The sequence below is a fragment of the Rhineura floridana genome, chromosome 3 (genome assembly GCF_030035675.1).
Source record: "Rhineura floridana isolate rRhiFlo1 chromosome 3, rRhiFlo1.hap2, whole genome shotgun sequence".
NCBI classification, from domain to species: Eukaryota; Metazoa; Chordata; class Lepidosauria; order Squamata; family Rhineuridae; genus Rhineura; species Rhineura floridana.
The window spans coordinates 207,606,340-207,626,143 of record NC_084482.1 but is presented as its reverse complement, the minus strand read 5'-3'; the positions used below and the strand labels follow the sequence as shown (position 1 = coordinate 207,626,143).

At 43.8% G+C, this 19,804-nt stretch overlaps 1 protein-coding gene across 2 annotated transcripts; it reads right to left on the bottom strand.

Annotated features, from left to right (window-relative positions):
* Nucleotides 1-6,792: 6,792 nt before the first annotated feature.
* On the bottom strand, nt 6,793-18,837 carry LOC133382431 (zinc finger and SCAN domain-containing protein 20-like). Of its 2 annotated transcripts, XM_061622163.1 has the most exons (5): nt 18,569-18,837; nt 16,428-16,550; nt 14,817-14,903; nt 12,770-12,896; nt 6,793-8,612 (listed from the first exon to the last, which is right to left on the bottom strand). In XM_061622163.1, the coding sequence occupies exons 3-5, from the start codon at nt 14,892-14,894 to the stop codon at nt 8,206-8,208; spliced, it is 612 nt and encodes a 203-aa protein (XP_061478147.1). In that variant the 5' UTR covers nt 14,895-14,903; nt 16,428-16,550; nt 18,569-18,837; the 3' UTR covers nt 6,793-8,205. The 2 variants fall into 2 exon arrangements, with proteins under 2 accessions (XP_061478147.1, XP_061478146.1); XM_061622162.1 differs by lacking the exon at nt 16,428-16,550.
* Between the last annotated feature and the right edge of the window lie 967 nt (nt 18,838-19,804).

The following is a 19,804-nucleotide window of genomic DNA, read 5'->3' as shown; positions in this document are numbered from 1 at the left end:
GATCACCGGTCTTGAACCTGGGCATTCTACACTGTATCTACCGATCAACAGCCCTTATGTAGTAGAGAGTAAGAACCCTTCAAACACATAGTGGGATAATTAAAGAACAAATATGATTTTGGAATGCACTGTAAATGAGCTACCCCAAGGGTCATTTATCACTTTGCCTCCCCCGATCACTTCAGTTTTGAGGTCAAGCTGTACATTGCATGCAAACTCATGTAACAATTGCTCCTTGATGGCGTGCGGCTAACCATGCCTTATTGTGAGAGAGCGGCTGGGAGTGGGAAAGTAGTGAGGGAGCCAGGGCCGTTTCCCCACCCTTTCCATATAAGCGCCTTCTCCCCTCCCGTTGGTGCTCTCCTGGATAGATTTCTCCACTAAAAAATTGCCTGTTGTGTTGCAGCTTCACACAGGATCAGGAACTGAAAGCTCCATTGGAGAGTGTTTTGGATACTAGAGTAGCCCACCTATGACTCCGGAAACAATTCCTCACCTCTGCGCATGGAGTTCACAGGCTTCTTTCTTACATCCTGCTGAGTTTGATGGGCCCAATAGGAAGTCAGGCAGCATGGACATCGAAAGTGTGGGGATCCCAGGAGATATGGATTGTAGGAATTATGGATATATAGGGGCAGAGCTTGGAAAAGTTACTTTTTTGAACTACAACTCCCATCAGCCCAATCCAGTGGCCATGCTGGCTGGGACTGATGGGAGTTGTAGTTTTTAAAAAGTAACTTTTCCAAGCTCTGTATAGGGGATTGTATGCTGTGCTGCCACTCGGGTGTTTACATCTATCAAGTAACTGAGGGCTGCTACCCTGCAGAGCGAAGGCTTGCAAAAATGTGGTAGGAGAAATTTGCACGAAAATGCTGCAGTTTCATGAGGATTTTTTTAAAAATTGCAAAAATTTGCAGAAATGTGGAGAACTGAATTTAAGACTGGAAGAATGAGACATGGAGAGAACAGGTCTTTCCATCCCTAGTTTGGACCATAACGATACAAAACAATACCTCAATCTGCCCATAAGACAAAATGGCTGCTATGAGCACCTTTGTAGGAACCCATAACTATTTATCATGAAACTCTTCCTAGGTGCAAGCTAAGTAGTCAACCTCTGTCAAGGAAGAATTCATGACTTTCCTTCTGCCTCCCTGAACCTCCTCAGCTGCCCGTTTAGACTCCAAGAGTCACCAATCTTTTTTGGGGGGTGACTAGTGGGCACATGTGCAGTTTTGAGGGAAGTGCCGTGGGGGCCAGTTGTCTACTGTGCAGGTATACCATAAAGGCTTACGTCTAAAAAGGCAGGACAAAGAGGCAGGGCACAAAATGGTGTGAGCATGCTCCTTGCCTGCCCAAATGGGGAAAAAGCACCTACATCAGCAACTGCTAGACTTACTTATGGAGACAAGCTCTTGGCAACTCCCAGGGCTGGCTCCAGGAGTGCTGGGGCCCTTGGGCATCAGCTTGCCCTGGGCCCTGTCATGTGTGCACGTTTGTGTTCGCCCGCATGCACAGCCCCCCCACCTACCTGTCTGCTGTCTTTTACCATTGCCCTTAACGAAGATGGCAGCTACGGTTTTCCTAAGGGGATGAAGCCTGCGCCGCCATCTTTGTTGATGGCACACATGCGTGCGCATCTCTGCCATCAACTAAGATGGTGTGTGTGTGTGTGTGTGTGTGTTCGTTCTCGTTCATTCAATCATAGCAGAGGCCAAGCTCATGCAAACAGAAAATGTGAATGGTCTCTCATGTATTGAGAATTTTTGAGGGGAGATTTACTGAGACCATTTGTGGGTGCCATAGGAAGTAGTACTGGTGGGCACATTGAGGCTTGTGATCACTACACTGGTGATCCCTGAAGTATTTTACTATTTATTTATTTATTCATTATTATTATTATTATTTGATCTATATCCCGCCCTTCCTCCCAGCAGGAGCCCCGGGCGGCAAACAGAAATGCTAAAAACACTTTAAAACATCATAAAAAGACCTTAAAATACATTAAAACAAAACAACGTTAAAAACATTTTTTAAAAAAAGCTTTAAAAACATCTTTTTAAAAAAGGGTTAAAACATATTGTTAAAGAAAACATATTAAAAGCAATTCCAACACAGACACAGACTGGGATAGGTCTCAACTTAAGAGGCTTGTTGAAAGAGGAAAGTCTTCAAAAGGCGCTGAAAAGATAGCAGAGATTTAATTTATTAAATTTATATCCTGTCCTTCCTCCCAAAGGGAGCCTAGGGTGGCAAGTATGGTAATGGGTGGGCTATTCTTTATTTAGATATAGATATGAGATATATATATATACATCCCTTCTTAATTAATCGCATGTATACATAATTTCAGTATACCTCATACAAAGAGATAAGAGCTGAGAAATATTATTCAACTCCCCAGGAGAAAATATTCAATCCGCCCCCTCCACTTGTAGCGCTCCATTGGGTGACTCCACCTGCCTTACTAGGCTGAACCAACTCGTGCATGGGGGTTACATGAGCAGCACCCCCTGATTCACATCAAACCGGTTCTGGTCTTCTTAATCCCTTTAGAACATGTTCTTAAGAAGAGATTATCAGAAAGGTGAGCAAGAAAGGAATCTTATAAACAGAAAGGTGATTAATCAAGGTTGAAGAACAGAAAATGAAAGCTCCGTTGTTTTGCTTTCTGTGTTCAGGTCACGTTTCCTCTCCTCTCCCCTTGCTGGGAACTACGATTCCAAGCAGTCCCTGCAAATCACACAGAAATCACCAACAGCTGGTCTCATTTAACTGAGGAAAATGTGCAGCTGGGAGAGGAGAGGAGAGGCTGTTTGGGAGGCTCAAGGCAAGCCGCGACTACCACCTTTGCAGTCCTTGGCTTGAAGCTACGGTAGGGTTGCCAGGTTCCTGGCCTGAGACTGATCTTGTATCTTTAGGAGAAGAGAAAGTCAGCCAAGTGCAGGTGCTCTTGTAACACTGTAATGGGAAAAACCACAAGGTGGGATTCTCCCTTCCCTCTGCACAACTTTAAAAGATACAGAAGACCTCTTGGTTGCCAGGCCCGGCCTCCAAGAGGTCTTCCGTATCTTTCAAAGCTGTGCAGGGGGAAGGGAGAATTCCACCTTGTGGTTTTTTCATTACAGTGTTGCAAGAACACCTGCACTTGGCTGACTTTCTCTTCTCCTACAGATACAGGATCAGTCTCAGGCCAGGAACCTGGCAACCCTAAGCTACGGAGAGCTCAGCAACGAACAGAGTTTGAACATCTGGAAAGGAGCTTCACGTCGGGGTTCCTGATTTTGTTTTCAGCTCCTGAAATTTATTCACCAGATAGAGCATTTGAATGCATTTCACCCCATCTTCCCTGGAGCGAGTGCTCCTGGGGCCCTTTGTTAACACGGGAGAAGGAACTCAAGTGAGTTCATTTAAGGAAAAAAATTCCTCCCCAGTGGAAAGCTGGGAGGTGAGAATAGCTTGTTGTCTTTGGCTTTCAAGGTCACTCAAGATGGGCAGGGTTGTTCTTCCAACAATATTGTTTATTCATTTATTATTTATTATTTGATTTATATCCTGCCCTTCCTCCCAGCAGGAGCCCAGGGCGGCAAACGGAAACGCTAAAAACACTTTGAAACATCATTAAAAGACCTTAAAATACATTAAAACAAAATGTTAAAAACATTTTTAAAAAGCTTTAAAAACATCTTTTTTTAAAAAAAAAAGTTTAAAAACATATTAAAGAAAGCATATTAAAAGCAATTCTAACACAGATGCAGACTGGGATAGGTCTCAACTTAAAAGTCTTGTTGAAGCAGGAAAGTCTTCAAAAGGCACAGAAAAGATAGCAGAGATGGCGCCTGCCAAATATTTTTAATGTTGCACACCACCCCAATCTCCAAGCGGTGCAACACTTCCAGGGGGTCCTGCGCTTACCCAGGGTTTGGTTTCCTTGGGAAGAAGGTCAGTGGAGACTGTGGTGTCTCTTTGAGATATGGTTTATTTACAGATATTCACAACCTGAGCTTAAGATGGAGGTAACAGTCTAATAGATCTCGTTTTTCCATTAGGCTTGTAGGGGGGCATCCCAAAGCCATGGTGCAGAAAGCAGGCCTCTCTGCATGTCTTCTTAGTCTCCGGCTTTCCCAGACTAGACTAAAAACACAAGCCTCTCCTTGGCTCCAGGATGGGGGGCGGAGGGCCTCTCCCCTGAAAAGAGTTCCAATAGCTCCCTTTGGATCTGCAGATTGACCACTCAATAAATCCATTAACTCACAGGCTGACTTGACGAAACTATTAAATTAGCAAAGGAAACTAGTCTGACCAGCAGAGCAGGTTTCTTGCTTGCATATCCCAACAGGTACGAGATCACAGGTGTGAAAGGGAGCCAAGAAATAATCTTTCTGAACCATCAGTCCCATAACAGTATGATGCTCTAAGGCAAAACTTTTGGGGAACTGCACCTGTGCAAAAAGGAGTGGTCCATGATGTTTAAGTCCTCCAGCAAGGTAGGCCTGTACAAACCTCGAGATAAACAAGAAAAACAACAATCTGATTCTAGCATAAACTCTTATGGACCTGGCCCTTCCTGACCACCAGAGTCCACTTCATCAGTTAACTAATCCTTGAAGTGCGAATGGACACCAGTGTGAGTATTTAGGCAAAACTAGTAGACTCAAACTTACTTTACAGTTTTAATTTGGCAATATCCAAGTTGCAGTCATCCCTGTCTAGGGCTTTATCTGCCCTATACATTTAAAGCAGTATTATCCCACTTTAAACAGTCATGCCTTCCCCCAATATCCCTGAGAACTGTAGTTTGTTAAGGGTGTGGAGAGTTGTTAGGAGATCCCTATTCCCCTCACAGAGCTACAATTCCTTGAGTGGTTTAACAGTAAACCGCTCTTTCTAGGGAGCTCTGGAAACTGTCGCTCTGTGAGGGAACAGGGTTCTCCGACTTTCAGCACCCTTAACTACAGTTAAGAATATTATAGGAGGAGCCTACTGGTTCAAGCTAGTGGCCCATCTAGTCCAGCAGCCTGTTCTCACAGTGGCCATCCGGAATGCCCATGGGAAGCCTGCAACCAGGACCTCAGGGCCTTGATAGGCTGGAGCATTGGGCTGAAAACAACAGAATGAAATTCAACAGGGATAAATGCAAAGTTCTACATTTAGGAAAAGAGACCAAATGCACAGTTATAAGATGGGGGATACTTGGCTCAGCAAGATGACATGTGAGAAGGATCTTGGAATTGTCGTTGATCACAAGCTGAATATGAGCCAACAGTGCGATGTGACTGCAAAAAAGGCAAATGCTATATTAGGCTGCATTAACAGAAGTATAGTTTCCAAGTCGCTTGAAGTATTAGTTCCCCTCTATTCAGCACTGGTTAGGCCTCATCTTGAGTACTGTGTCCAGTTCTGGTCTCTGCAGTTCAAGAAGGATGCAGACAAACTGGAACAGGTTCAGAGGAGGGCAACAAGGATGATCAGGACTGGAAACAAAGCCCTATGAGGAGAGACTGAAAGAACTGGGAATGTTTAGCCTGGAGAAGACTGAGGGGAGATATAACACTCTTCAAGTACATGAAAGGTCGTCACACAGAGGAGGGCTGGGATCTTTTCTCGATTGTCCCAGAGTGCAGGACATGGGCTCAAGTTGCAGGAAGCCAGGTTTCAACTGGACATCAGGAAAAAGCTTCCTAACTGTTAGAGCCATACGGCAATGGAACCAATTACCTAGAGAGGTAGTGGGCTCTCCGACACTGGAGGCATTCAAGAAGCAGCTGGACAGCCACCTGTTGGGAATGCTTTGATTTGGATTCCTGCATTGAGCAGAGGGTTGGACTTAATGACCTTATAGGCCCCTTCCAACTCTACCATTCTATGATTCTATTCTTTGATTCTATGACACAAACACTTACGTGTTGTGAAGATCAGTGACTAGGACAGGCTGATAAATTAAGGTTGGCCAGAATTAATTTTCAGCGCATACCAATTCATATTTTCTCTGAATTGCCTTACTGTGTATTCAGTTGGTCTTGCTCTCTACTAATTAAGTCCATTGCTCAGTTGGCATTTCATGCAGACCTTCCCAGGATCAATCCCCAGCATCTCCAGGTAAGGCTGGAATGCCCCTCAAACCGTGGAGAGCTGTTGCCAGTCTGGGTACCCAATACTGGGCTAGATAGACTCAGTATAAGGCAGCTCCCCATATTTCTAAGTATCATCTACACTGGCGTTAGGAGTGGACATGATTCGCAGTTACCCAAAGTTTCAAGCTGAGGGGGGCACCCTGCTGAGCTCAGTAGCTTTTTTTAATGTACTGTCTCCAGTGACCTAGGGTAGCAAAAAGCAACTGTCTGCAATCTTTTCTTCAAGGTTCTACAGGTACTAACTACAAAAATGACAGTTCCTGTGAATATTGGCCCCTGCCCTGACTGTTCTACATTGCTCAGCAGAATTTTTGGTATTTTGTCTAACCTTTCCATAAAAAGAAGAAATAGGATATTAGAGTGTAAGATGATACTGGGATCTCTCCCCAATCACAATGAAGCATATTTTTTTGGATAGCTGTGTATGAAGCAGAAGAGATGCTAATTTGAGGCTTTAGCTGGCTGTAAAATGTATCCTTGGGATGCCGGAAGGAAGGTGCCTGCTTATTAGCTAGGCCTGCAGCCCGACTGTAAGGGAGTCTAAACCAACCACGGTAAAGTTACCTTTCTTTATATCTCTGCAGCTATAGAGATAACATTGTTCAGGCAGGAGAGGAGGAACAGGCAAGGCTTTAAGGAGGGATTCTGTGGTTGCGTGTTCTTGTAACTGAAAGGGCTTCAGTCCCATTGGGGAAAGAGTTCAAGTAGTGAGTTTCCAGGCACAGTGCTACTGGAGAGTAGTTTTCTGTGGCAGTTACCACATAGGCACAGGAGTGGTGCAATGGCAGGCTTTAAGGGAGGAATCCTTCTTGAGTGGAGAAGGCCAGCAGCAGGCCACTACTGGAATTCCTGTAAGACTGAGCCCCAGGAAACAGGAAGAAACTCTGCCAGTGGGAGGGGGGCCTCTGGCATTGGAGGAGGTACTCAGGAGAAGCACAACCAGATCTTCATTCCCTTATCCCCATATGAGTAAAAATGAAGCACACATCTATCATTCTGCTTGATCCCAGAGGGCAAGAAGCTATAGGCAAGAATTCTCCCATGTAGTCTGTGCATGCAATAATAATTCTTGCATGTGGCCCCAGCATCCTGGGTGGCCATGCAAAGCTGATCTGGGTGTGGGCGGGTGCCTGCGCATGCACGCAGACACTCATTGCCCAGGGTGCTATTTATCCTAGGGCCAGCTTTGAGTGTGATAGAAATGGCAGGCTCTGTGTGTGTCCCTTCTACCTTAAAATGGGCGAGGAAGGGCAGAAAACAAACATATACACAACTTTATTAGTAAACAGTCACAGATGCATAAGCGATCTAAAAAAACAGTTTACAATACAGCTGAATGATGGACAAGCCAAGAAGCCTTTCCAACGTTTCCCTTCTTCCTTACGTCCCCAATTCAAGATCCTGATCCAGGAAAAGCCACTCTGCTGCCCTCCACATGTTGTTTGACTGCAACTCCCACGATCTCCAAAATATACCATTCAGCGTGATTACCCAGCGGCCCTTCCCTATTATCTGAGCATTTAGTTAGTTACTTTGCTGTGGGAAGGCCCCAGTGTAAAAAAGGAAGAAAAGGTTGCCTTCAATCAGGCAGGGCAAAACATTTCTATCATCTTGCTTCTCCCAAACGCAACTCTCATAAAATAATGAAGCTAGGGAAACAATTAAACACAATCCAATTAAAAACATACAATTAATATCATCAGTCAGCCACAGAACCCAAGGCAGGGAGTTCCACATAGAGTACTCAATAAAAACAGCCTCGCTTAGCTGAATTACCTTTCACGTCTAAAAAGTCTAAAGAAGCACCCTACATCTGCTGGGCCCAGCTGATCACTGCCATGTATTAGGAGATTCAGAAGGAAAGGCGGTCTCTGACTGCATCCCTTGATAAAAATTGGGTGTGTGCAGAGACTGAACCTCTTACTACATTCCAGGCAGATATGAGATTTCCCTCCTATGTGCATTTTCATGTTCCTGAAGGTTTGATTAATCATCAAGACTCTCACTATAGCATGAACATGTGTATATCATGTTTGGTTTGTAGCAGAAGTTCTTTCTGCATACTTCACCTTTATAGATTCTTTCTCCCTTTGTGAATTCTTTGATGTAATATGAGTCTTGTTTTCCAATTGAAGCACGTTCCACATTCCTCGCATTGATAAGGTTTCTCTCCTCGGTGAATTCTTTGATGTACTGTCATGTTCGATCTACTGTTAAAGTTCTTTCCACATTCCTCACATTGATAAAGTTTATCTTCTCTGTGAAATCTCTGATGTTCGGTCATGTTACAGCTCATGTTGAAGTTCTTTCTACACTCAGAACAGTTATACCAGATTACAGATTGAGTCCTCCTCTGCTGAGAGTGGTTTCCCTCTTGTCTCTTTGGTCCACCTTGATGCTGCAAGTTCTCTTCCGTTCCCTCATCCTCCACCCTCCTGTATGGTTCATCCTCATGTTTACTTTCTTGCACATCATTGGCTGAAAGAGAGAAACTAGGTGTCAGGGAGAGCTGTGAAGCTGGGGATTAAATTGTAGAAAGTGCATGCACATCACCACATTTCATGCTTTGTCCAAGCCATCCTAATGTGTTTTTGGCACAAAAAGACGTTAGGAAAAAATCCTGTTTGTGTGAAACAGAGATGAAGCTAAGATAGACTACAAAGATTAAAGTGTGAAAGTGAAGCTCCTCTCTTTCCCAAACATTTCAAAAACCCCTTTTCTGCTCTCCGATTGGTTCCTTCAATTCCCTCTTTGTTCATAACTAATATTTGTTCTGTATTGGTAAATGACAAGCAGGGATGGACATATCTATTATTTTCGGGTTCTCTCCATTTCTCATTTTTCCAGTCTTAAATTCAGTTCACATTTCTGCAGCAATTTGCAATTTTAAACAATTACTTATGAAAATTCTTCATTATTTTAGTGTAAATTTCTAATAAAACCACTTTTGTATGCAGTTTTGACTAATGTACACATTTTTGCAAGCAATTTCTCCTAATGTAATGCATTTAATATGTTATTTTTACAAATATGTTCATTTTTAGGCACAGTTTCCTCTAAAATAAGCATGTCTGTAAACATTATTTGGAGAACTGCATTGCAAAATTTGGATCAATGCAAATTTCAAAGGATGTTTTGGTTCATCTCTTCCCTGGAACACATGCACAGAGAAAAAAACTTAGCTTTTAGATTTTATTCATGCTGCTTGTAATAATTTTGCACTGAGTTAGGGTTTTCCGTGCTGAATCTTCCACACATTCTTTGTAGAGGTATGGTTATTCTTTCTTACCTCTTGCAAGGATATTTTACTAACACAGGGGTAGTTTTTTTACCTGCCTATGGACAGCTTTGAATAGATTTTGGTTCCTAGGTGATGTTCAGACTTCCCTATTTTATCTTTAAACATTTTTATTTAATTTTTACCTGGTCTCATCCTCGGTTTGGATTTTCCTGGATCCTATCTCCTGGACAGCAGATTAATCTCTAGTGAGATGCATGTCATAGTCAAGAAATCAGAAGAAGGCTAGGACAGGGGAGGGTAGCTATAAGAGAACTAGAAAAGGTTGTGAAATGCAGAGATGTATCACTCAACACCAAAGTCTGGATCATTCAGACCATGGTATTCCCAGTCTCTGTGTATGGATGTGGAAGTTGGACAGTGAAAAAAGCAGATAAGAGAAAAATTTGAAATGTGTTGGAGGAGAGCTTTGAGGATACCATGGACTGCAAAAAGACAAATAATTGGGTGTTGGAACAAACTAAACCAGAACTGTCACTAGAAGCTAAAATGATGAAACTGAGGTTATCATACTTTGGACACATCATGATTAACCAGAAAAGACGATAACGCTGGGAAAAACAGAAGGGAGTAGAAAAAGAGGAAGAACAAACAAGAGATGGATTGATTCCATAAAGGAAGCCACAGACATGAACTTACAATATCTGAACAGGGTGGTTTATAAAAGATGCTATTGGAGGTTGCTGATTCATAGGATCGCCATAAGTCGAAATTGACTTGAAGGCACATAATACACATAACACACACACACAAGATACATGTCAGGCCACAGGAGGCAGTTTCCTGGGATTTCATTCTGCTTTTGTAGCTATGTTTGTCTCCTAAGCTAAAAGGCCATGTAGTTAGAATAGCTGGGATTATGTAATAAACTTTAACTAGAGGGTTGGCAGCAATAGTGGCTCAAATGTGAGTGGGACAGTGGAATCCACTACTTCAGGTTTTAGTCTGAATGGTAAAGTCACTGTCCAAGGTGCTGAACCTATTTTGGGAATAGGATTCAGCACCTTGGGCAGCTCATTCAGACGAAAAGCAGATTTCACTGTCCCACTGGCTGGTGAAGTTAAAGGTGGGACAATGCAGGATTCGGGAATAGGGATGGGGCGAAATTCAATTTAGTGCACATTTAAAGGCAAACCTACTTAATTCACTCTTTCTGAGCCAAAACACAGCCACCCTTCTGGACCCTGCACTTTAAGAAGGATGTAGACAAACTTGAATGGGTTCAGAGGAAGGCAATGAGGATGATCAGTGGACTAGAAACAAAGCCCTAGCAGCAGGGCTGGATTATCCATTAGGCTTAGTAGGCTGAAGCCTAGGGGCCTGGAGCTCTTGGGGGCCCATGGGGCACTGGCCCAAGGGCCCCTGGAGCTACAGGGGGCCCCCCACTCTCCTTCCGCGATCCGCTGAAGCATCCATGGACTGCCATCCCCCCACTATCCCCCTGCTTTACCTACCTTTCCATTGTTTTTTCTGGTGTGCAAATTTGCCATCAATAAAGATGGTGGCTGAGGTTTCCTTAAGAGGCTGAAGCCTCTGCCGCCATCTTGGCTGATGGCACGCATGTGTGCTACACGCGCGCATTGCTGCCATCAACAAAGATGGTGGCAGAGGCTTCAGCTCCTTAGGGAAACCTCTGCCGCCATCTTAATTGATGGCAAACCTGCGCACACCGCAAAAAACAATGGAAAGGTAGGTGAAGCGTGGGGATAGGGGGGCCCAAACACAAATCAGCCTAGGGGCCCTCCTCAGCTTAATCCGGCCTTGCCTATGAGGAGAGACTGAAAGAACTGGGCATGTTTAGCCTGGAGAAGAGAAGACTGAGGGGAGATATGATAGCACTCTTCAAGTACATGAAAGGTTGCCACACAGAGGAGGGCCAGGATCTCTTCCTGATCGTCCCAGAGTGGAGGATATGGAATAATGGACTCAAGTTGCAGGAAGCCAGATTTCGACTGAACATCAGGAAAAAACTCCTGTTAGAGCGGTACAACCATAGAACCAATGACCGAGGGAGGTTGTGGGCTCTCCAACACTGGAGGCCTTCAAGAGGCAGTTGGACAGCCACCTGTTGAGTATACTTTCATTTGGATTCCTGCATTAAGCAGGGGGTTGGACTTGATGGCTTTATCACTATGATTCTATGATTAAAAGTTCACACTGCTTCCAATTTTGCAGTGCAATTCTCCACACAAGTCATGTGTACAAAAATGCATATATAAGTGAAAGTTACATGCAAAAAATGCATTATATTTGGCAAAAATATGTACATTAGGCAAAACAGCATACCAACACATGCATCTTGAGGGGGAAATCGCACAAGAATGCTTATGAACCACTAGGATTTTTTAAAAATTGCAAAGGATGTAGAAATGTGGAGAATGGAAAGATTGGAAAAATGAAAAACTGAGGGAAACAAAAACTAACAGATTAACCAATCTCTGTTCAGGAATGCTGAAGTTGCAGCCTATTTTAATCCTGCATATTGTAGTCTTTGCATGTAATAGCTGCTTTGAAAAAATGGAAATGGCCTGCCTTCAAGTCGATCCCGACTTATGGCTACGCTATGAGGAGGGTTTTCATGGTATTGAGAGGGGGTTTCCCATTGCCTCCCTCTGAGGCTAGTCCTCCCCAGCTGGCTAGGGCCTGCTCAGCTTGCCACAGCTGCACAAGCCAGCCCCTTCCTTGTCAGCAACTGCCACCTGAGGGGCAACTGGGCTCCTTGGGACTATGCAGCTTGCCCACGGCTGCACAGGTGGCAGGGCACATAACCCCTGAGCCACTCCTTGTGGGGGTGATCCTTAGCTGGCCCTTGACCCCCAGGAGACACAAGCGGGGATTTGGACTCACAGACTCTGGACTCCCAGCCAGGCTCTCCTCCCCACTGTTCTAGAGTTAATGAACACATATTCAGTTCCTCCAGAGACTGCCAGTAAAGGTTTAACTCTGGTAGGCAGAACTGTGCTATACCAGCTGATATTTAGCCTTTAATGTCTTAAGCCTGGGTCAGTGTTATCAGTGATCATTGGGTTTTATGTTTCTTGTGTTTCTTACATGTTCGTACGTATTCTTTTTTTCTGAATAAAACGCCCCCCCCTTTAAAGAATAGTCTTGAATTTTGCCTTGGGGGTTCAGATGTTCTGGCCCAAACCCACGTCAGCCTCATACTTTTTGTTGGATGCTCCCTGGACAGTATATAGGGGAAGGGCCGTAGCTCGGTGACAGAGCTTCTGCTTCACATGCAGATAGTCCACAAGATTTATTCATGTATAATGCGCTGTCAAACTCTCAAAGCATCCAAGAACGCAGGGACACAAAGACATTTCCCTCCTGCCCTTACCCATCAGGCTGGCTTCCCTGCGGCCATCTTCCTGCTTGGGTTCCACCCATGGTTGCCAAAACCCAGCGGTGGAGGGAGCCGGGCCAGCTGTGGACAATGAACCCACAGCTGCAGCCTCAGACGCCACCTGAAAAAGCAAAAATGAACCATTAAACAGACATTACCAGACGTAAGAGCTTCCTTCTCTCCTCCACGGTGTATTTAGTCATCCCATTGCCCGATTACAAGAGAAAAATCAGGATTGGGTTTCACCAATGATTTTGGAGGTCTTTGTGGAGCTTCTTTTGCAGACTACAGGAGAGAAAAGAAAACCCTGAATCAGCTTGGCTTGCGTGCAGGAAGTGGGGGATTTAGGAGATCAGATCCATGCATACCGATTTTCTCCTGGAACAGTTTGCAAAAAGGAATCCTGAAATATGAAGGGCAAAGGCCAAATAGGGATGCCAAATCTATCAGATTGGCCCTGTCTGAGACAACATGAGAACTGAAACAGCCGTCCCTGGACAGGCAAATGCCCTTGAACAGGTTCTTTTAAATTGCTGGGAACTCTGGTAGGAAAACAGAGGAAAGTGCCTTATACAACTCAAGCCTTTGGCCCATCTAGCTCAGTATTGCCTACACTGACAGCTTTCAGGCCATGGTATCTCCCACCCTCTATCTGGAGATGCCAGGGATTGGACCTGGGACCTTCTGCATGACAGTTTTGAAAGCAACAAACAGAACTTCACTCAAGCTTGCTCTGGATCCCTATAAGGATTCTGTTAATCACCTAAAAATATATATGAATGTAATTGTGATTAACCAAACAGAGGTTTTTATTGTATTAACAAAACGTTTTGGTTTCCGCCTTCATCAGCTGCTAACATACAAATGCTGTTACCAAGGTGGCAGTTATAGAGCTTTGAGGATGGAATGCTCAGAGGGGCAAAGTAGTGGTGGTACTGTCCTCCAGGTTCAGGTCAAAACTGTCTTATTTATATATCTATCTATATATCTGTTGAGAAAATCCAGGTTATAATTATGCTTAGAATATAATTATACTTAGAATATGTATTGATATGTAATGCTGAACCAAAGTACAGCTATGTTAGAGGTCTCAAGGCCTTATAGAAAACCTGTAACGAAATATGCTGACAAACTGGCAAAGGAAAACAGAAGGTTAGCTTGAATACATGTATCTTGTTAGGAGAACAATGTTAGCTTGAATATATGCATCTTGTTCAACTTATCTTATTGACCTAGATGGTAGATGTTATTGACGTAGATGTTATTGACATAGATGAGAATGACATACAGCCAAAAGGCAGTAGCCTATGATAAGTTTCATTTTGTTGCTAATGCTGAAATCTTCCAAAAAGCATAGTATGCAAAATACATAGTGAAATAGAATATAAAAGGAAGCTGGCCACACTAATGGCCAGACAACTTACTTTGATGCATGAGAATAGTAAGAGTGTTTCTATTCTCGAGAATAAAACTTAGTTGAACCCTCGACTGGCTAACTTCTCGTTCTTGGTGGTAATTCAGAGACAGCCTACCAGGGAAACGAACAACATTTTTGCAACATATCTATATCTGTCTATCTATATCTATATCTTTCTATCTATCCATATCTATCTATCTATCTATCTATCTACCTACCTATCTATATGTATATGTATATGTACTGCCTTCAAATCTATTCCAAGTTTTCATGAGGCTGAGAGGCAGTGACTGGCCCAAGGTCACCCAGTGAGCTTCATGGCTATGTAGGGATTCAAACCCTGGTTTCCCAGGTCATAGTCCAACACTTTAACCACTACACCACACTGGCTCTAGATTAGACAGACAGAGATATAGATAGATGTAGGTATAGATATAATATGTATGAAGAAACAACAGGGAGTCAATGGGGACTCACACAGGAGACATTTTAGGATAGATAAACATTGCCAGATATAAGAGCTTCTTCTCCTCCTCCGCTGCATCCTTAGCAGTCCAACTGCCTTAAAGGAGAGGACAATCAGGAGTGGTCTGCAGCTCCACCTCCACAGTGAAAGGATCTCACCTGGAAGCCATGGGAGGCTTCTCCTGTCGCTTCTGACATGGCTTCTTGTGGGGCACCTGTGGGACTGCGTTCCTCCATGGCTCTCCTCTAAAAAATAAGGCAGCAATATAGAAGATAAGAATTAATGGCAATGGTCTAGCTGGAGTATTGAGCCTAGAGAAAAAGAGATAGTCACCAGAGAGAATCAGCACTGTTAAGGACCTCCACCTCCTCTAGGATGCACACCTTAACGTGGTGAGGGGGTTTGAGAGTGCCGAAGAAGCTGAGAGCAATTCCGTCAGGAGTCTAGACCAAGAGACTCCTAGCAGGGGCACCCAAGGTGGAATGGTCAAAGCTGAGATACCAGACTAAGATGCATCCAGACTCAGAGGAAGGCAATGGTAAACCACCTCTGAACACCTCTTACCATGAACACCCTATGAGCAGAGTATCCAAAATGCAACACGAGATAGTGCTGGAAGATGAGACCCCCAGACCTGAACTGACAAGATCTGAACAGGGTGATTTATAACAGATGCTATTGGAGGTTGCTGATTCATAAGGTCGTCATAAGTTGTAATTGACTTGAAGGCATATAACAACAACAACGAGGACCTCCAATATGGGAGCCACCATCTCTCTTTAGAAGTAGTGTGCAGCAGATACTTTGATACAAAACTGGATTTGTTTTTGCATGTTTTCACAAATAGTGCAGACCTACATATTTCTCCTCAAATCTACGTTTATTGAGTTCATTGGGACTAACTCCTCCCAGGTAGATTGGAAGGATCTGTTCAATGAAGGTTCTATTAATTTAGGAGTGGAAACATGAAGACCGAAACTAAGTTCTTCATGTTTCTGCAGAAACTTGTGAATTTTAAAAATAAAAAAATCCTCTTGAAAATGTTGCATTTTAGTGCGAATGTCTCCTACTAAACACATTTTGTATGCAGTTTTGACTAATGCACCCGTTTTTGAAAGCGATTTCTCCTTATACAATGCATGCTGTATGTTATTTTCACCAATATAGTCATTTTGTGCACTTTTTGTAAATATTACTTGGCAGAGAACTGCACTGCAAAATTCGTATAAGTCCGAATTTCAAAGGATGGCTGGGATTTGGTTCTCATGTTGTTTTGAAAAGTGTAAATTTGGTAGGTCTGGCTTTAAATGCAAATGGAATCAAAATTTTCCCCATCCCCACTCCTAGGTAAGCATGTATAGGATTGCAGTATAACCATTTTATAAAAAATGCTTTCAGATCCCAGCAATGCCTTGGGCAGGAGATGGGTCTGTACTTCGAGAGTCCCCTAACCTAAAACGACTACTTACCCCAAAGATCGGGCAATGCAATGAAAATGGAAATGGATTGCCTTCAAGCTTATCCCCACTTATGGTGACCCTATGAATAGGGCTTTCATGGTAAGCGGTAATCAGAAAGGGTTTCCCATTGCCTCCCTCTGAGGCTGGTCCTCCCCAGCTGGCTAGGGCCTGCTCAGCTTGCCACAGCTGCACAAGCCAGCCCCTTCCTTGTCCACAACTGCCAGCTGGGAGGCAACTGGGCTCCTTGGGGCTATGCAGCTTGCCCACGGCCGCACAGGTGGCAGGGCACGTAACCCCTGAGCCACTTACTGTGGGGGTGATCTTTAGCTGGCTCCTTACTCCCAGGAGACACAAGTGGGGATGTGGACTCACAGACTCTGGACTCCCAGCCAGGCTCTCCTCCCCACTGTGCTATACCAGCTGTCTAGGCAACTTAACAGAGAGACATAAATGTAAGGATCAATCCCTGCAACAGACTGAGAAGCCAACACTGACTCTACATCCACTCAGGGAACATCAGTACAGGAGCTAGCAACATCAGCTTCATTGGCTCTGCTCATCTTCCAACTTGATATATGCTGTTAAGGGCCAGCAATGCCCTTCAGCCTGGTGCACAGAACAAACAGTTCAATCTTCTCTGTGCAAAGAAATCAATAGACACAAGTCTGGCATCATTCAAAAACCAGTGGGGAACATGTCAATCTTGCAGGACACTCTGAACATTCTCTTCTACCCCAGCTCCCAGAACATATATTTCAGCTTGGATACTGCTGAATTAAAACTGGAAAAGAAGTTTGATTGCGTCAGTTGTACCAAAACAGAGACATTGGCATCTAATCCAAATGTGTGTGTTAAATAACTGGTGAAGTGGCTTTTGTGAACCCTTATAGTGGCTAAGAGACTCAGGCTCCATCTGCACTTTGCATTTAAAGCAGCATCATACCACTTTAAACAGCCATGTCTTCTCCCAAAGAATCCTGGGAATTGTAGTTTGTTATGACTCCTGTCTCCCTCACAGACCTGCAATGCCCAGAGTTCCTTGGGAAGAGGGATAATAGAATAGTAGAGTTGGAGGCCATTGAGTCCACCCCCCTGCTGAATGCAGGAATCCAACTTAAAGCATACCCAACAAGTGGCTGTCCAGCTGCCTGTTGAATGCATCCAGTGTTGGAGAGCTCACCACCTCCCTAGGTCATTGGTTCCCTTGTTGTACTGCTCTAACAGGACGTTTTTCCTGATGTTCAGCCAAAATCTGGCTTCCTGTAATTTGAGCCCATTATTCCATGTCCTGCCTTATGGGACGATCAAGAAGAGATCCTGGCCCTCCTCTGTGTGACAACCTTTCAAGTACTTGAGGAGTGCTACCATATGTCCCCTTAGTCTTCTCTTCTCAAGGCTAAACGTGCCCAGTTCTTCCAGTCTTTCTTCATAGGGCTTTGTTTCCAGTCTCCTGATCATCTGTGTTACCCTCCTCTGAACCTGTTCCAGTTTGTCTGCATCCTTCTTAAAGTGTGGCATCCAGAACTGGACACAGTACTCAAGAGGAGGCCTAACTAGTGCTGAATTTGGAAACTATACTTCTGTTATACTTTCCTAACAATGCTCAACATCCTTAACAAACTACAGTTTCCAATACTCTTTGGGGAAAGCATGTTTAAAGTGAGATAATACTGCTTTAAATGTATAGATGGAGCCCTATACTGCAAGGGTGGAAAGATCAACACTCACCACCTACTACCCAATAGTCTGACTTTCTCACTGCCCTTTCTACATTTGAGCTCATGGCTTATGGTAATCAACCTCATTCAGATGCCTGTTTGGACATACAGACTATAATTAATCTATCCATGTAAATGAGGATTGATGTAATATTCTTATCATTGTCAGCGGGCAATGGCTGTATTTCCCGCTTCCATTATATTTGCAGTGGTCAGATAGGTCAGCAAAGTCTAGTCTGTGAGAGCTTACACTAAATGTAAATCTACTGCCTTCAAGTCGATTCTGAATTATGGCGACCCTGTGAATAGGGTTTGCATGAGGCTGAGAGGCAGTGACTGGCCCAAGGTCACCCAATGAGCTTCATGGTTATGTGGGGATTCGAACCCTGGTCTTTCAGGTTGTAGTCCAACACCTTAACCACTACACCACACACTGGCTTTCAGAGCTTATGCTAGAATCAGTATTTTAGTCTTTAAGGAACCACAAGACAGCTGTCTTTGCTGCGATATACTTAACATGCCTTCACAATTAGAAGCCCTATTAAATCCCATGGATAGCTTCTCTTTTTTGCACAGATGCTGTCCCCACAAAGCTCTGCCTTAGGGCATCATATTGTTGGAAGAACAACCCTGCCCATCTTCAATAATACTGAATGCAAATCAAAAGAAAATACACTTTCCCCACCTCCTAGCCAATCACTGAGGCAGGAATTTTCCTTTAGATGAACTCACCCAGATTCCTCTCTAACGAGAGCAAAGGAGTCGAAAGCATCACCCACTTCAAGGCGTACAGAGCAAAATATATTCAAAGGGGCATCCAATGAGTTACTTTCAGGAAGAGACAGCTGAATTAGGAACCTCAGTTTGAAGGGCCTTTCTAGGAAGTCAAAACTCTGTTCCCCACTGAGCTCTTCCTAGGGCAAGCCAGCCACTGCCAAGGAAGAATTTATGATGTTCCTTCAGCCTCCCAAACCTCCCTCTCCCAACTGTGCATTTGTGTTGTTAAATGGGATCAGCTGTTGGTAATTTTTAGGTGGTTTCCAAGGGTTGCTGGGAATTGTAGCTCTGGAAGCCTGATCGGAAGCCTGATCTGAAACCAGGGAGGGGGGGGGGTCCCAGCTGAGCTTACCTTTCCTATTCACTCTTCCACTTTGAATGGTAACTTTCCTGTTTTAATGTTTATTTTTCCTTCTTTGCCTTTCCAATAACATCTTCTTAAGAACCTTTTTTAAAAAAAGAATTTAAAACAAAAGAATTTGTTTGCTGGGAATCAGGAGTGGCGCTGAGAGCCAGTGTGGTGTAATGGTTAGAGTGTTGGTCTATGACCTGGGAGATCAGGGTTTGAATCCTTATTCAGCCATGAAGCTCACTGGGTGACCTTGGACCAGCCTAACCTTCTTCACAGGGTTGTTGCGAGGATGAAATGAAGAGGGAGAGAGCCATGGACACTACGTTGAGCTCCTTGGAGGAAGGGTGGGATAAAAATGAATTAAATAAATCAGTGGGTTGGTTGAGCCAAGTAGGGCAGGTTAATGGATAATGGAGCTGGGCTTGGAACTTTCATAATTCACTTCCATTGCACAAAATGCTTCTGAAAGGCGCCTTGTGAAACATAGATATTTCTATTCCCCTAAGCCAGGAGCTCAATTTAGCCAAGGGAATAATAATTGCTTGACAATTAGCTTATTGGTAGCAGTTCAGAATGGAATAATTGTGTACTGCTGAAGGTTGATGAGTCTGTTGGTTTGGATGTTCCAGTGGAAAATTAGGACCCAAGACCTTGCGTTACCCAGAACAGTGTTTTAACTCTGAAAAAATATTGTACTTCTCCCCTATTCCTGACTTCTTTATATAAGTATACAATGTAAAGTTCCCAAGGAGCCACTGCTTTGCCCAGAAAGACGTTTCAGGACATCCAAGAAGGCAAAGACAGAAAGTCAGATCCCTCCTTACCCAATCAATAGCTCT